General features: G+C 27.9%; 2 protein-coding genes across 3 annotated transcripts; both read right to left on the reverse strand.

Annotated features, from left to right (window-relative positions):
* Nucleotides 1-701: 701 nt before the first annotated feature.
* Nucleotides 702-2,924, reverse strand: LOC130800340 (defensin-like protein). The gene is made up of 2 exons (XM_057663817.1): nt 2,791-2,924; nt 702-1,074 (listed from the first exon to the last, which is right to left on the reverse strand). The coding sequence occupies exons 1-2, from the start codon at nt 2,840-2,842 to the stop codon at nt 905-907; spliced, it is 222 nt and encodes a 73-aa protein (XP_057519800.1). The 5' UTR covers nt 2,843-2,924; the 3' UTR covers nt 702-904.
* A 3,204-nt stretch (nt 2,925-6,128) lies between these two features.
* LOC130800341 (2-oxoisovalerate dehydrogenase subunit alpha 2, mitochondrial-like) lies at nt 6,129-15,562 on the reverse strand. 2 transcript variants are annotated; one of them, XM_057663819.1, is made up of 9 exons: nt 15,208-15,562; nt 12,435-12,563; nt 11,483-11,665; nt 10,325-10,482; nt 9,755-9,857; nt 9,321-9,432; nt 8,720-8,859; nt 7,243-7,428; nt 6,129-6,450 (listed from the first exon to the last, which is right to left on the reverse strand). In XM_057663819.1, exons 1-9 carry the CDS (start codon nt 15,457-15,459, stop codon nt 6,277-6,279), a joined length of 1,437 nt encoding a protein of 478 aa, XP_057519802.1. In that variant the 5' UTR covers nt 15,460-15,562; the 3' UTR covers nt 6,129-6,276. The 2 variants fall into 2 exon arrangements, with proteins under 2 accessions (XP_057519802.1, XP_057519803.1); XM_057663820.1 differs by lacking the exon at nt 15,208-15,562 and adding an exon at nt 13,287-13,412.
* Nucleotides 15,563-15,914: the final 352 nt, after the last annotated feature.

Consider the following 15,914-nt stretch of genomic DNA (forward strand, 5'->3'; position numbering starts at 1 on the left):
AATTCGAGTTGAATCGACTTAAAAATGATTTTACAATTATATAAAAATCAATGTGGATGCAAGATCTAATTGTGAACCAACCCGATGACTCGATTATACACCTCTTTATAAATTTATATAACAAAAGATGTGTTGGATTGGTGTAGCAGTTAAAGATGCTAGTAGTGGTTCGATGAGGTTAAATACTACTTTTTAAAAAATGTCATTCCTAAGCAATGTAGACGTTTAAATAGCATTTAGTAATGTTTCAATGTAAATATAGTTGTTTTCAGACCATTACAACTTATAGTGTTTCAAATTAAAAATAGTGGTTTAATATTTTCATTATATTTTTCTCAACAAATTATAATACAATTTACAACTATTTTCAAAACTGTTAATTTTACCGAATAAAATTAATTTACATAGATAATTAACCAGCTAAGTATCTAATGGCTAAAATTATATAATTACCACATGCTACCCACAACTACAATTACATAGACAACAAACAACTACCCGCACAACTAGCTATATAACGTCGGACAAAATCCATAATAGCTCTTTTCTAAATGTACTTAAACATGTCAATTTTAACCCTTGACTTGTTAGATGGATCGAAAATCAGTCAAACCGATAGAACTCAACTCAAAATGGCCCATTTTAAAGTTAATCGGACCCAAAATTCCTTCATCTAACCATTTTCAAAGGTCTCAAATGAATTATCCAAACTTTACCGACAATAATTTATAATAATAATAAGAAATAATAATTAATGTCTTACAAATGCAACAATAATAATAAACATAATACTACTAATACGGAGTACATGATATTGCATGTACTAGCTAGATTCATGCAATAATTAATTTTATTTTTCAAGACTCACAATAGAAGTAGTGTCCAGCAAATGTGGAGATCCTATTCAACAAGGCCTGGTGCAGAAGCATCTTCTGCGAAAGCCCTTGCAATCTCCTTCAGGAAATCCTTCAGTTTTGCAAACATTTGCGCAATTCCTGTTGCTAAAACATGCTCCCTTGAACGCATGACTTGCTGTTCCACATGTTCTTGCTTCTCCCACTTTTGGTCCAATTTCTTCTCCATCCACAGTAACAAAACTCATTAACTCATAATAAAAAGTACAAGTACTAATTAACTTTACTATATAGGTAAAGTCAACTCGATCAAAAGCTTAAATTGATAAATTATGCTACTGGTATATTTTATGTACACTATTTCACTAAGATGCGCTCTCATGTGACATCCTTTTAGGCTAGGTATGTGGATACATATAACAAAATTCCTATTTGACTTAAAATATTCTATTTTAAATGAAAAATGGTTAAAATTCAAATTTATAACCCTCTTATTATGCTAAGTTCTAATGCCATATAAATAGACCAATTCAACTAAAAATTTAAGCTCATAATTAAATACTCAATATCATAGTGCTCAAAGCAAGTAAAGGTTAGGGATCTTTATCAATTGTATTAGCTAACAGTAGCTTAAAAGGCTTAAATCAGTCAGTAGATTAAATCAATATATAAACGTTAGCTTCATGTTGTATTATCAGTAGCATTATGAACTCAGCACATGAAATTAATAGCTAACAGTAGCTTAAATTAAGCATCTGAACTAACAATAGCATTTACTACACTTCATCTGAAATCAAAAACACATTAGCATGCTAAACTAACAACAACAGCATTTTGATGTTCATCTGAAATTAAACTAACAGTAGCACTAAGTCGCACTTCAAAAAAAGGTGGGTATTTGGTATGAGGGAGTTAATGAAAATCAGATGAAAGTGAAAAAGGTTTTGATAGGAGGGAGTAAATGTAAATTAGTAGAAGTAAAAAGGTAAGAAAAAAAAAATTATTTAGAATTATTCATGATTAATTATTAATTGGAATTATTATAGGAAAATCAAAGAAAGATCTTATATTCTGGGTAATTTTTTCAAATAAATATATATAGACTTAAGTACTAGTGCGGATATAATATTAGAAGTTTATTTTAACCAGCTCTTTCTTTTTTATGAGAGCATTTTATTAAGCTGTGACAATTCGTCACATAATTTTCACCGTGGCCCACTCGTGTGGACACGGGAGACCCATGAGCTTGAGCCTACAAATTCACGAGTCCAGAGCGTTGACTTGCACATACACTTGGTGAGGTTCATTATTTCCCAAAACCATATGGTTGTAGGAAGATTAGCTCACCCACTATATATGCAAGTCAACAACCCACTATTTTATCGACGTGGGATCTTATCTCACAGTCACATATGAAGTATTTCCAACACATTTCTTCGTGACACAAGTTCATAAATTCCGCTTATAAAAGGCTCATTATACTAAAAATTATTATTATTAGGTTGTTTAATCCAAGTATGAGGCACGTCTCACAGTGAGACCGTCTTATAAAAAAATTTGTGTATTAATTAAGTTTCCTAATCACCCATGATAAATTGATAATACAAATGAAATACTTCCTCCATTTCTTTTTGTTTATCCCATTTACTTTTTACATAGTTTTCAAAGTAAATTTTAAGCCTTAATATCTCTAAATACACAAAATAAAAAATTATTAAAAATACATGATAAAAAAGTATATATTATCTCACGTGAATATATTTTATTTTTTAAATATGTGTTCAAAATATTAATTAAATATCTCTCTCATTAAGGTGGAATATTCCAAATAAAAAAAATATTAAAAGATATGGAGAGTATTAATTAATTTTTTGAAGGGCAAAGGAAATAATTAAAAGGCTTAAAGATTTAAGCGAAGAAATAGTGTAGACTTTACCTGAGGCTAAGACAAGTATGAGCATGAGAAAAAAGAATGAAAAAGGCCTCATTATTGGATAGTTGTTTGGAAAGATAGTTAAAAAAAAAACTTGTACTACTTTGGTTATATTGCTCAAGGCAGCTCAATGCTTACTTATATAGAACTTTATGAACTAGTGGAAACTGGAAATTGTTTCAAATTTAAAAATTTAAATTTAAATTTAAATTTGAATTTTTTAATTTTAAAACTAGTTACTTAAATTATTCTCATGCTACTCACTTTATTTTTAACATATTACAATACTAACGACACAAGCAATTAGACATTAATAGGTACTATTAAATTGTATGGATAGAATTAAAAATACAAATAATATTAATAAACAAATAAAGTAAAAATTTAAAAAGTGAGTAAAAGATATATTCAAAGGGAAAAATGGCTTAACACTATAAATGAGATAAATATATGAGTTGAATGTGTGGATGTCAATTATAGAAAAATATACACGTGCATTATGATCAAAGATAAAAAAAAACAATTTCAATGATAAGTGTTTAAAATGAGGCTAATTCTCTTAGACAATGGAATAATTGGTTTTTTTTAGTGTTTTATTGTTGATCAAATTGGCGAAAAAATAATTATTTGGTAAATGAGTCATTTTTTTTTTACTTATTGGTTAACATTTCTCTAATAAATAGTGAATATTCAATTTTTTCAAATATTTCCAATAAGGACAATAACCTTTACGGCCCGTTTGGTACATGGTATTAGAGGGCGGTAATGATAATAAAATTAAGTAATGAAAATTTTAGTTATTTGGATGCCTTCAACGGTAATGGAAGGTAATAAAATAAGGTAATGAAATTACCAAAAAGGGTCATTTTCATTACCATCAAACAGCATGGTATTAGGCGGTAATGGTAATGAAGTATTACTGTGGTAATAAAATAAGGTAATGTTGTTTCGAGCTGAATAAAAAAAATAATGAAGAAAAAAAAAGGTAATGTATGTAATTATCCAAAAAAATATTATTATTAAAAAAGAATCATTAGATAGAATAATTTAGATACAATAATACTTTTAGATACAAATATACAATAATGAAACTAAGAGTCATTACCATTTTTTATTACTAACAACCAAATGCAATCAATGGAATATTATCTTCTATTACCATTCTTTAGTCATGCACACCAAACAAAAAAATCTTCATTACCAATTTTCATATCCATTCCTTCATTACTATTGTCATTACAACATTTCATACCTATTAATTCATTATCATCAACCAAACGGAACGTTAGTTTACAATTAATTTAGCAACTATCATAAAACAAAGAATTGTCAAACATCCCAATTGCAATAGAGTTGGGCACTACTCACTTCAACTAGTTTTGTAGTTTTTTATTCTTATTGGCTAATAATTTTAGTTGGTTGAATGAGTTGGGCGAATACACATAAAAAATAATTATATGGATAAGGTTTAAAACGAAGTTGGGTTGATGAGAATTGCAAAATAGTGTTTTTTATTTATTATTAATGTTTTATTTAATTTTACATATTTATTAATGTATATATTTAATTATAAATAACTCAAATTATAATTAATAAAAATTACAAAATGTTAATTTTAATACACTATTTACATCGAGATAAATCAAATAAGATTGCAAATCTTAACAACATTGTAACTAATAAATTAATAATTAAGTATAAAAGTAATTAATAAATGGTATACAAAAATTAAATAGGACAATATTAAAAATAAATATATTACTCCTTTAATTTTGGAGTGAATAGTGGGGACAGGGGTAATGTAGCCAGACTTAAAAGGTTAGAAAAAGAAAAAGTTGACAAGACAAGACATTAACGTGCATAAGCTCTGATTCGTCTTGATACATGAAACATTCTGAAACATCACGTGTCACTACTTTACATTATTTTTAGGGCAAAGTGGGCCGTTTGGCAAGGTAAAATGAATCATCGTTTTAGGTCTTCAATTTTTCATGAGCCAAAAAATATATTTTATGTAATCGGTTTGATTTGGTCATAAATATTAAGAAAATAAGTAGAAATAATTAAAATAGTATATTCATATGCAATATAAAGTATTTTAATTTTAAAAATTGGAGAGGACCACCTAAAAAGTAGATTTATATGTAATATTGAGTACTTTTAGTATTAAGAAAATAACAAGAGTACCTATAGATGTATGTTTTAAAATGAAAATGGGACAATAAAGAAGTACTGTCTAAATAAGAAAATGGGACAACTAAAAAGAAGGGAGTATAATATTAATATAACACAAATTCTTATGAGAGGCGGTGTTTAAGAGACCATGTCTAATTAGGCCGACCAATTATATATTTTTTGAAATATTGTAAGTATGTATTAAGAATTATACAAGTAGAGATTTAAGATATTGAAAATAGGCATTAAGGATATGGTGAGTAAGCATTAAGAATAATGTAAGTAGGGTAAGTAGACATTAATCTTTAATGAGATAGGCTTGAGACATGTCTCTCAAGAGACTAACTGCTAATATAATTAGCTTAAATGAAATTTAGGTACAATTTACATTTTTTGCTATCTTATGTGAATTATTAGGACTTTTTTATAAAATAGTTTAAATATCTATAATACTTTAAAACACAACAAATATAATACTCCCTCCTACTCTTCTTATTAGTCCCATTTACTTTTGAACAACAATTCACTTATCACTCTTAATATGTATTTTATTCTTAATCTATAAGTTAAAACATAGTCAAGTAAGATGTTATTTGATTCGTCTCAATACAAGTATTATTAATATCAAATTTTTATAATTTTTAATTAAGTATAATTAAAAATATTAAGAGTTAAAATGTTACCTCGACAAATCTGAAAAAAAATATATAGGACTTACAAATTAATTATTACACCATAAATTTTTGGGGACTCTTTATATCTTTCGCTCTTTTACCAAAAATAAATTAAACAACCATGCTTTGCATTATTAGTAAATGGTGTAGTAAATCTAATAAATTAGCGTATATTTTTTCCGTTTCTTAAAGTTAATTTACAACCTCATTTTAATATCTTAATAATGAATAAGAGTTATAGTCATCATATGTATTTCCAGTAATTTAATTTTAGCATTTTTATATTGCTTATGATTCCCACGTGTTTTCAACTAATTTTATTAAAACATTTTAATGTAGTTGTGGTTTTCAAATACTGATATCTAATTTTTTTTTATATTAATTATTCAATAAAATAATATATTTATAATCTTTAATATTCTATTTTTATTTTTCGGTGAATCTTCTCAATTGAAACAACTTTAAAAACCGAAAAAAGAATTTTTACTGTGAATAGTAATTAGTAAATCAGTAATAATGATCATTCTATGAATATAAACCATTGGGAGACATTTACATACAATCTGATCAAAAGATTTGGATCTAAGCTATGACAATACACATTTTTAATTTATAATATTTCAAATATAAACAATAAAATTCAGTGGGAAACATCCGTATTAGTGACATAATCTTTAGGATGCCTCTTAATAAAATCCTTAAGCAACATTTCTTGTTGAACCAAATCCTTAGTTGGTTGATCATATACATCTGTAAACAATTCCCTCACTGCTGGCTTTTCCAACTTTTCTGCCTTTTGAATTGCTTCCATCACCTTCATCATCAAAATCATTCCACTACTTCAATACAACTTATGATAATACATGACTTAAATAATCAAATTAATATAAATTAAAGATAAAAATAAGAGTGTGAGTTTTTGTTTTAAGCTCGTCTTTTTGAGAAAAGGTCTCTCGTAAGAGTAATTGCAATCAATATTAATATGTTATCTATTAGAGTATATAATACATTTTGGAGTCTCATTTATCAGCTTAAACTTTTAATTGAGTTGGTTTTTTAACATCACATCAGAGCCTGCATAACAAGAGATCAAGGGTTCGAATTTCAACCATCCTCGTGCATGAGGAGGGCATGTGCTTCATCCACACTTCTAAAGCTTTCGTGTGAGAGAGCGTGTTAGAGTATATAACATACATAGGGGCCTAAACCGTCAGTTTACACTTTTGATTTAGTTAGTTTCTTGACAATCTCACCACAAAATAGGCGTATTTTTGCAATTATAATGTTCGCATATTGGTTTTTTAGATGACTTATTTGACTCGTCGGAAGTGTTGATTATGTTTGTAATTAGGCGTTTTTAGAAGTGATTGTACCTAAATGTGACTAAAACATATGGAAAAAGTAATTATATAGGTAGTTTTAATAAATATTTTAATATGAACAAGCTTTTAGATTCAGAAAAAGTGTTATTATTCACATTAAAAAAAGTCTATAAATATTACTATTTTGGATTATTACTAATTTATAAAACTACAACTATATTTGCTTTGTTTAATAATTAAAGGGTAATTTTTGAGAACTAAAAATAAAAGATACAAAAAAATACCTCTTTCTTGATCTTGTTTCGAATTTCCAAATCAGCTTCTTCATTCCACCAGCCATTTCTCTCAATCCAGCTCCTAAAAATTGTTATAGGATTTTGGTTGGTTTTCCAATGCTCGATTTCTTCAGCCGGCCTATACTTCGTGGAATCGTCCGAAGTTGAATGATGTCCGACTCGATATGTTAGAGCCTGAAAACTCTTTTCTAAATTTAGTCTAACTTGAAGGTAAGATTATTTGTTGATCACAAATTGTTACTACCTCCTATTCAGCTGAATTGTCCCATTTTTTTTTTGGCACTATTCACTTATCACTCTTAATTTGTATTTTACTCTTAATTTATAAGTTAAAACATAGTCATATAGGATCTTGTTTGATTTGTCTCAATACAAGGATTATTAATATCAACTTTTTATAATTTTTAATTAAGCATAATTTGAGATATTAAGAGTTAAAATTTTGCCTCGGCAAGTGTGAAAAGTCAAATGGGACAGTTCAGCTGAATAGGAGGGAGTATATTAGACTGTCTCGTCAAGAGACACACATTGTTATATTAGACTGTCTCATCAAGAGACACACTTTACATATGAGTTAGATAGCTCGTCTCATTTTCATACATGTTATAAAAATAGTGTTTGGGGTCCTCTCACCAATGAACACTTTCTAACAATAATAACAATAATAACTCTCACCACCTAAAAAACAACTAGCTACTCTTAGACCTTCTATCAAAGAGATGAGCTTAAAATAAAAGCTACACATTTTTATTTTCTCTTCAATTTGTATTAATTGAGATATTTAACCTATATATATAATGCATTTCTCACAACAACTTGTGAAAAGCAACCACCTCTTTCGGCCTAAGAAATTTTTGATGGGCCTTTGCTTTTCTCAAGCCTCGTTCCCTCTCTTAATAATTTTGACTCTCCTGAACACAAGATATTATTTAAACCTACTTTCCATATCTCAATCCCACCCCAAGGCCCATGAAGGAACCAACCTAAATAAAAGTTTGAATTGATAGTTAAACGTTAAAATCAGTGGTAAATGATTTGTTAATTGTCTCGCAATTCGAGAATCAAAAAACTAATTAATTTTTGGAAGCTATTTTTGAATCATTTTGAACGAATCGCGAATCTAAAATGCGGACTAACTAGCGAATTATGTTTCACTGGAACATATAAAGTATATAATATATCGCAATCTTTTACACAAAAGTCCTTTGATCTAGAAATGTAATGCTATACATGCCCTCCTATATATAATGCTAAATATTAATGATTAAATACAGAGGACATATAGCTTTACACATCAACTTAAGCTTTTTTTTTTTTAAGTCGATGACATCAATGCATCATCTTAAGTCCAACATAAACAAACAAGAAACATAAAATTTCAATCAACCAAAATCCATTGATTGATCATAACTCTAGTAAGTTTAATTAGTAATACTATATAAATCATGGAGTTTACTTAAATTACCTCAATTAAGATAGGTTTCTGTTCCTGTATGGCCATTTCACGAGCAGTTCGGACAACATCATAGACAGCAAGAACGTCATTTCCATCAACCCGAATGCTACGTATTCCATACGCTTGCCCCTTCACAACAATACCATCACCTTCCAACATTATCAAATCACAAAATTAATAAACTCATTTATATGTTAGTTACATTTGACTAGTTATCGTGTTTTTAAAATATACTTGAAAGTATATTTTAGTCTTAATATTAATTTATAAAAAAATTATAAAAAATTATTTATTAAAATTTTATACATTAAGATAAGGGTAACATGATTCCACTTTGATATATTTTTACTTTTTTTATATTTATAATAAAAATTATTTCACACATTCTTATATGAGATAGTCTCACCGTAAAACATGTCTCATACTTAGATTAAATAACTCAATAATATAAATTTTAGCTTATACGCTTCTTATTTTAAGGTCATCTCATCGATCTCACTGTGAGACGATCTCTTGTATCTCTATATATGAAATATTTAAAAAATAATTAACATTATGAAATAGAGGTACTAAAATATAAAGAAGAAGGTAGCAATAGGTATATAGTTACTTCGAAATTGGTCTTGAACAGGAGTACTAATTGCATATCCATTATTGCGACATATGAAAACAATGGGCACTTCCATCACTGCCGCGAAATTCATACCTGCATGGAAATCTCCCTACAAAAAAAATTTATTTACATTAATTAGTCTTATTCACTTGCAAATAAATTGTTCTAGTTCATTGATTGCAACCATATCTACTTTCTCGACGACCTAAATTTTATCATGTATACACACGTACACAATAATTATTAATGTACATTTTAATACCATATCAAAAATAAAAGTATAAATATTATTGTAAAATACTTTATTTGCTATTTTAAATAGGTTGATGGATCATTAGTTTAATTCAATATACTATAAAATCGTCACTATTCAAATTTAAAATTTGAATGGTCTATTACGAATTAAATAAGTCAATAAAAAAGAAATGTACCTCACTTGTGCAACCATCTCCCATAAATGCCACAACACAAGCATCCTTGTTATTATCCATCTTTAGTGAATAAGCTGCTCCTGCTGCCTGAGGTAGCTGTGTACTGAAACAATCTCAATTTTACTTCATTAGTGATCATTCTATCAATTACTTACTCATAAAATTATCAAGATAAGCATAAGATACAAAATAAAATCAAATGATACCAATATATTAACTATTGTTTTTAATAAATATTGATAATAAGGTTTGAACCTGAAACAATGCTGTCACACACAGTCACATGATTCACTAATTTTTTTGCGAATCACAAATAAAAAAAGCAAACTATAGTCAATTTTTGTCTATTTTATTGTCATTTTGAGCGAATCACGAATTCAAAAAATGAAACAACTAACAAATTATGTTACACTGGTCACATATCAATATTTTAAACAACTTAAACAATATAGATATTTAAAGAGATAACTTATTAAATGCTATTAGTTGACGAAATTGAATTAAACGACACAACTTACGACAAATCTTTCGATCAGTTAAACATTAATATGTTAGGAAAAAAAATCTTACGCTATAGGAGATGATATTGTAAAGAAATTATGTGCACTTGACCCATAATGGACCGGCATTTGTCGACCTTTCCCTAGATCATCTTTGTTTCCGAAACATTGATTGGTACATTCTTGTATTGTGTAACCACGCCATAGTAGTAGCCCGGGTTCTCTATACTGTTGTTCACAATGAAAATGAGATTTGAACCCCTAACTTAGGATTAATACTACGTTAAGAAATTAATTTACAAATCAAAAATATTTAGCTAATGGGTAACGGCCCAGAATATGTTACAGAAGTAGGGGCGAAAATATATAGGAGCTGAAGGAGCCTCAAGCTTCCGTCTGAAATCGTAGCCCATTGTATTTTCAACTCGGCACCTTATATATGATAAATGGTTGATAAATTTCACAAAATTGAGTATTTTAGATCCAAATTTTATATATTATTTTTGCTGGTATATTGATCACAACAATTAATTCCAAATCATTAATTCAATATTGGGGTTACTAATATACAATATTTTGACTATAATTTGTCGCTAATATATTGGCTATTTGACCTCAAACTCATAATTTTAGTTTTGTCTCTGCATAGAAATATATTATTTTTCACGAGCTTATGAGTTCCTTAATTTTTAGCCTATCACCCTTTAATCACTGCAACCACTCCACAGGTATATTTTCTTAGATTGTTGAGTAATTTTTACAGGAACAAGTATTAAAAAAATTAAAAGAATGACTCATCATCGTCATCCTACACAATGTCTCCCGTTTATGAAAAACTAAGGATAGGATCTAAGAAAGGAAAGACGGCGGCAACTCATACCCATAAAGGAAAGCGCGGCCAAAGAAGTCCCCCGGCTCAAGGAAGATAAAGAGACGTAGATACACATAAAAGATAACTTAAAGGCCTAAAAAAAATAAAAATAAAGGGGACCACTACAAAAAGAAAACAAAGAACTAATAGAACGGAAACGAGAAGAGTTGATTAATTTGTTAACGGGCTTGTACACAATAAGACCCAAATAAGAGAAGACTTGATTACACACAAATCCGATGATGTTTCATCCTAAAACCAATTGGTATTATGAGGAGTGGCCTATTAAGTATAGATGTTAGTCAACAACTTTTTAATTTTTCTATTAAGATCACATGTGGGGATATGTTCCAATACCTGAGGAAAAATTATGTCTTGAGAAGAGAGAGCAGCAGCAGATGCAATATTAATGGCTTCTTCACCATTTGAAGCCATATAAAATGAAAATCTTCCTTGTCTTTGAGCTTCATACAGATAAGTATCCATTATTTGAAGTTTGATCATGCTAGTATACATCCTTGCTGCCAATTCTTGGTTTACCTTGTAAATTAAACATTAACCAATTAATTCTATCATTTTTAAATAGAATAGCACATGATGGCCTTTTTTGGTAAGTGTTCAATCACTTGATTGTTCTTTAGTCAAATAGTGGATAAAAATTATTTAATAAATATTTTTAAAGTTATCTTATGTTTTCGTTTATATGACAAAAAAATGAAATAATTAATAAAGACAACTTTTTTATTGAGTTTTGAGTTCTCAGCTTACTTTGTCTTTGATAAATAAATTATAATGTCTAACAATAATTTTACTATAAATCTCTATAAAATAATCGACTTAATAGCTAATATTAATAAACTAAACAAATTTTAAATATAAAAATAAGTCTTGCAGGCCCTAATATCTTGTGCACCAATCATAATATTCCTTCGTTATTTTTACTTAAATTCACTTATTTTAACTCTTTAAATGAAAAGCTACACATTAAATGTAGAGTAAGTCTATACAAGAGTTTTACATATAATAAATAAGAGTACTTTAAAAGTTTTGACTAACTACGTTGACTTCTAAACTGGTAGAATGAGCTAATTATTTACAAATTCTTATAGACGGTGTTTTTAAGAGGTCATCTCTAATTAAGTCAGCTCATAAAGAAAATATAAAATAAAAATAGGCATTAAGCTTTAATTCGATATTGAGATATTGGGTATAATTCAATATTGATTGTTAAATTTTTCTTTAGAGAAAAAGGGCAATTAAGTGGAAACAAATGAAAAAAAAATGCTCATCTTTTATAGCTAGCACATACAAGTTGGTGAATTTTGGTTGAAGGAGTCCCTCCAAGAAGACGATAGCAAGATACCCTCATCTTCGTAGATTCAGCTATGAAACTCATTTGTGATGTAAATGTAACCTTCCCTCCTGGAAAATCCATTGCCTGCAATTATTTTCACTTTTACTTTTACATCACATGATTCATCATTGTTTAATATAAAATGAAAAATAATAGACCATACCCTTTTCTAAGAAGATGAAGAACCTCCTCTTCTAGTTAATTAATCATTAAATATAAGAAAAATTATTCTGAATAATCTCATACTTTTTACATCTATAATGAAGAATTTCACCTATAGACTATTTTTAATAATTTAACCTATAGACTATTTTTTAATAAACTCAACTTTTCCTTACAAACTATACTTTTTTACTTGTTAATTTAATAGTCGGTACAACAGACTAACTTGTTTAAGAAAGTAAAAATACAAAAAACTCAATCCCTTCCCCCTCCCAAAACGCACCCACCACCGCTTTCAACACCATAACCTTCTCCTAGCCCTACCCCTTCTAAATTTGAATTAATCTATATCTGAATCAAACCAACTTAAACCTGACCCATAACTATCTTACTTTATAAAAATCACTATTTACAACTATTCATTTAGAAAAAATTGAAATTATAAGAAATCTCTTAATACTTATAGCAAGTATTTTTTTTTTTAATTTTTTAGGATCAAAGTATAATATTAAAAATAATTTTGTATAATATTAATTTTTTATAATTTTTAATTATATTCAAATTATAATATTAAAAAAAATTTGAATATAATACATAAGAAAAATAATATAATGTCAACTAGAAAGTAGTTTTTATTGCTCTCACCTTTGGCCTTTTTAAAATTCTATTTGGTGCTTTCTCTTTATTTTCCTTGTCTAATTCAAGGGGAAATAATGGATTTATAAACAAAACAATAAAATTTTAAAAAGTACAAGAAATTAATTTTTGTAAGTGATCAATATAAATGATTTGACTAGAAAGCAGTTGGCAGTCCGTAGTAGTGCTATTTAAATTATGTGGATGATATTAAAGTAAAATTAAAATATGTGAATGAAAATAAAAAAATAAATATTAACATTTCAATAAACGAAAAATTGTAGCGAAGTATAAAAGACAGAAATCTCTTAGCACATAAATTGTTCCACTGATTGACAGAAATTTTTTGCAATGGTCTCGTTCTTTTTTATTATCTAAAAATTTTATTCTCTTTTTTCATTTTATCACTCATTTTTATAATTCACTTATCTTTTTATCTTATTTTTCAACTTAATCATAAAATTTTTTCCAAAATATTATTGATGTTTTGAAGAGGTAAGAGTCTTGTATAAACTTGATATACACTATTTTAGTGTACGTCAACCTAATAATAGCAAGTATTTTTCAATAATTGTACTTAATTTTATTTATAAAATAAAAAACTTACTAGTTTAATATTTTTAAAATTAATACATTTTTCCTCTGTCACAATGAATTTACATCAATTTTTATTTTTGTCATTTCTATTTTTGAATAATGGCCCACCACTTTCTTCTAATCTCATTCATATATTTTAACTCTTTTTTAATTTCATCCACACAATTTATTCTCTCTCTTTATTTATTGTCAATCCACAATTTATTCTCTCTCTTTATTTATTGTCAATTTCATGAAAATAAAGCAATTCCTCTTTGACGTAATTCAAAGGCAAAAATTCCTAATCAATAAGTGTGATTTGTAAATCACCAAAAAAAAGACAAAAAAATAATAATAAAATAAACTGAACCAATAAAGATAAATTAAAATAACAAAACGCTCACCTTATTAAATCCTACTAACTGTTATTAACTTTACAAATAACCGTTATTTAGTAAGACTTTTTCATTCAAAAACGGAGGAGTAGTAAAAAAAATAATAAGAACCAAATAAATACTACTCCCACTTTCTGTTTTATAAGGTGCTCAATAAGTACAAATGTACAATCGAGCTGGATATACAAAGAGGGGTATACTAACTCGCGAGTCATCAGAAATCCGTGGTGAATTAAATAAACACTTTAAAAAGAGAATTCTCCTTTTATTTTTCATAAAGTTGATATACAAGTACTCCTATATTTTCAAAGGTCATCAAATTTAGTAGAAAAAATAAATTAATATTTAAGGAGTACTATTTTGTAGATTTTACTTTTTATAAAACTATAATAAAATTAAAATTTTATAATAAATTTTTAAAAAACTCTCGCATATTTCAAATATATTGTGCAAACCCTTGCTTTTATTTATTTTTTTCATGCAAGAATTTTATAGAATTATTACAAACCATACTTCATCTGGGGTAAAATTTTGATTGAGGTGGTTACTTGAAATGATATCAGAAGCCTACGTGATGGAAGGTCACGGGTTTCAATCTCATTCATCCCTTATTTCGAAGTGGAATATTTCACGTCAATTAGGTTTAAGGAAAGCATGTGTTGCATCCACTCATCTAGGTAAAAAGACTTTTGTATGAGAGAGCGTGTTAAAATATATAATATATTATGGAGCCTCACCATCAGTTTAAATTTTTTAGTTGAATTGATCCTTTACATGATAAGAGTATATTTCATATAAACTTATCAAGCCCTATGAAAGGATTGAATGACAACGGAACATACTCTTATAATCAAAAGAGATAAAAAAGATTGCAGCCGGTGAGATCCTTGACTTAATTATATCAACATAATAATAATAATAATAAAATAAGATTGCATGCAAAATGAGTAAGAGTATACCTGAACAGAAGTATAATCAAGATCATCATCTTCAGAAGAGTAAGAAGAATCAAGTTTCAATTCAACAGCTTTTGTAGATTCAAAACGCCTAAAATGGGAGGAATTAGACCAAAAACTAGAAGAATTATTACAAACATATTGTGCAATTCCTAAGAAACTAGGGTTATTACTGCTATAATTAGTAGTTAAACTACATTTTGCAAACAATAAGTGCTTAATTATCTTTGTTCTTGTTCTAAACAACAATGCCATCTCTCTAACACTCTCTTTTTCTCTTGTTTCTCTCCACACGTACAGTTGGGGAACTATAAGGGGTTAAATAAATGAAGAGGACACAGCTTGTTTTTATTTTCATATAACGTCTAAAATAGGATTCCAGAGAATTCATCTTTAACTTTTTAATGTACGCTATAATCATTAGTTTAAACTTAGTTGAGTCATTTAATGACATAATGTTAGAAGTTAACGTGATAAAAGGTAATACGTATGGTCAAGTTAGTCCTCCTCATACAAGAGGATTATTAGTTTCAGGTATTCAGGTATGAGAAAGATTGGTTATGCTGACAATAAATCAACTCAACCAAAAAGTTAAATTGATCACTGAGACACCAAGATATGTAATATACTCTAACACGCTCTCTCACACGAGAGTTTTTTGGGCTAGAAGCGTGGATACATTAAAAACCCTCCTTATATCTGGTGCTAAA

This window comes from Amaranthus tricolor, chromosome 14 (genome assembly GCF_026212465.1).
Source record: "Amaranthus tricolor cultivar Red isolate AtriRed21 chromosome 14, ASM2621246v1, whole genome shotgun sequence".
NCBI lineage: Eukaryota > Viridiplantae > Streptophyta > Magnoliopsida > Caryophyllales > Amaranthaceae > Amaranthus > Amaranthus tricolor.